The sequence below is a fragment of the Propithecus coquereli genome, unplaced genomic scaffold, assembly GCF_000956105.1.
Source record: "Propithecus coquereli isolate 6110/MARCELLA unplaced genomic scaffold, Pcoq_1.0 Scaffold146, whole genome shotgun sequence".
Lineage (NCBI taxonomy): Eukaryota > Metazoa > Chordata > Mammalia > Primates > Indriidae > Propithecus > Propithecus coquereli.
Genome location: NW_012138969.1, coordinates 2,576,231 through 2,576,799, shown reverse-complemented (window position 1 = coordinate 2,576,799; position 569 = coordinate 2,576,231). Strand labels below are relative to the sequence as shown.

The 569-nt window shown below is 36.0% G+C and overlaps 1 protein-coding gene across 1 annotated transcript in view; it reads right to left on the bottom strand.

Moving 5' to 3' along the window:
- The window catches only part of ARPC5 (actin related protein 2/3 complex, subunit 5, 16kDa), a 14,944-nt gene extending 14,626 nt beyond the window's left edge, over window positions 1–318 (bottom strand). Inside the window, exon 1 of the mRNA XM_012639989.1 lies at window positions 196–318. Coding sequence (XP_012495443.1) covers window positions 196–318 — 123 coding nt within the window. The remainder of the gene's footprint in view (window positions 1–195) is intronic.
- Window positions 319–569: the final 251 nt, after the last annotated feature.

Here is a 569-nt window from a genome sequence, read left to right as displayed (position 1 = left end):
AACTCTACATTAATTTTTGCATGTGAAATTTTTGTTTTCATATGAAATTTTTACCTGTCAAACTATATTATAAGCTCTTTCATGTCAAAGAAAGTAAATAGTTAAAACATTTGTTGATTTTGTGCAACTTCAGAGGATTTTGGTCAGAATGACACGATATCAGCAGAGATCACTGTGTCACAGTTTGTGACTCACCTTCACCGCCTGACTCTTCGTGTTGATCGGGGGATTTTTCAGAGCTGCCTGTAGGGCAGCTGTCATATTTCCTGTGATGGAAGTTAAGGGGATAACAGCAAAAGGTGGCCCATAGGAAAGCATTAAAACCACTGATTCTTAGGATTTGACTTCATGCATAAAAAAATTACTATGGTCACTATGTTCAATATTGGAAATTTGATGTGTTGGTTTCTAGGATGTCAGTCAAAGGCAAAATGCCAAAAGCAAAAGACAGCATTAGACTTTCTTTTTAATAAGCAAAGACTGTTTCACCCTTGGCTCTAACGACCCAATGAACACTTTGATAATCTTTCATTTTCCAGTGAGACACATATGTAAACATTATCTACAGT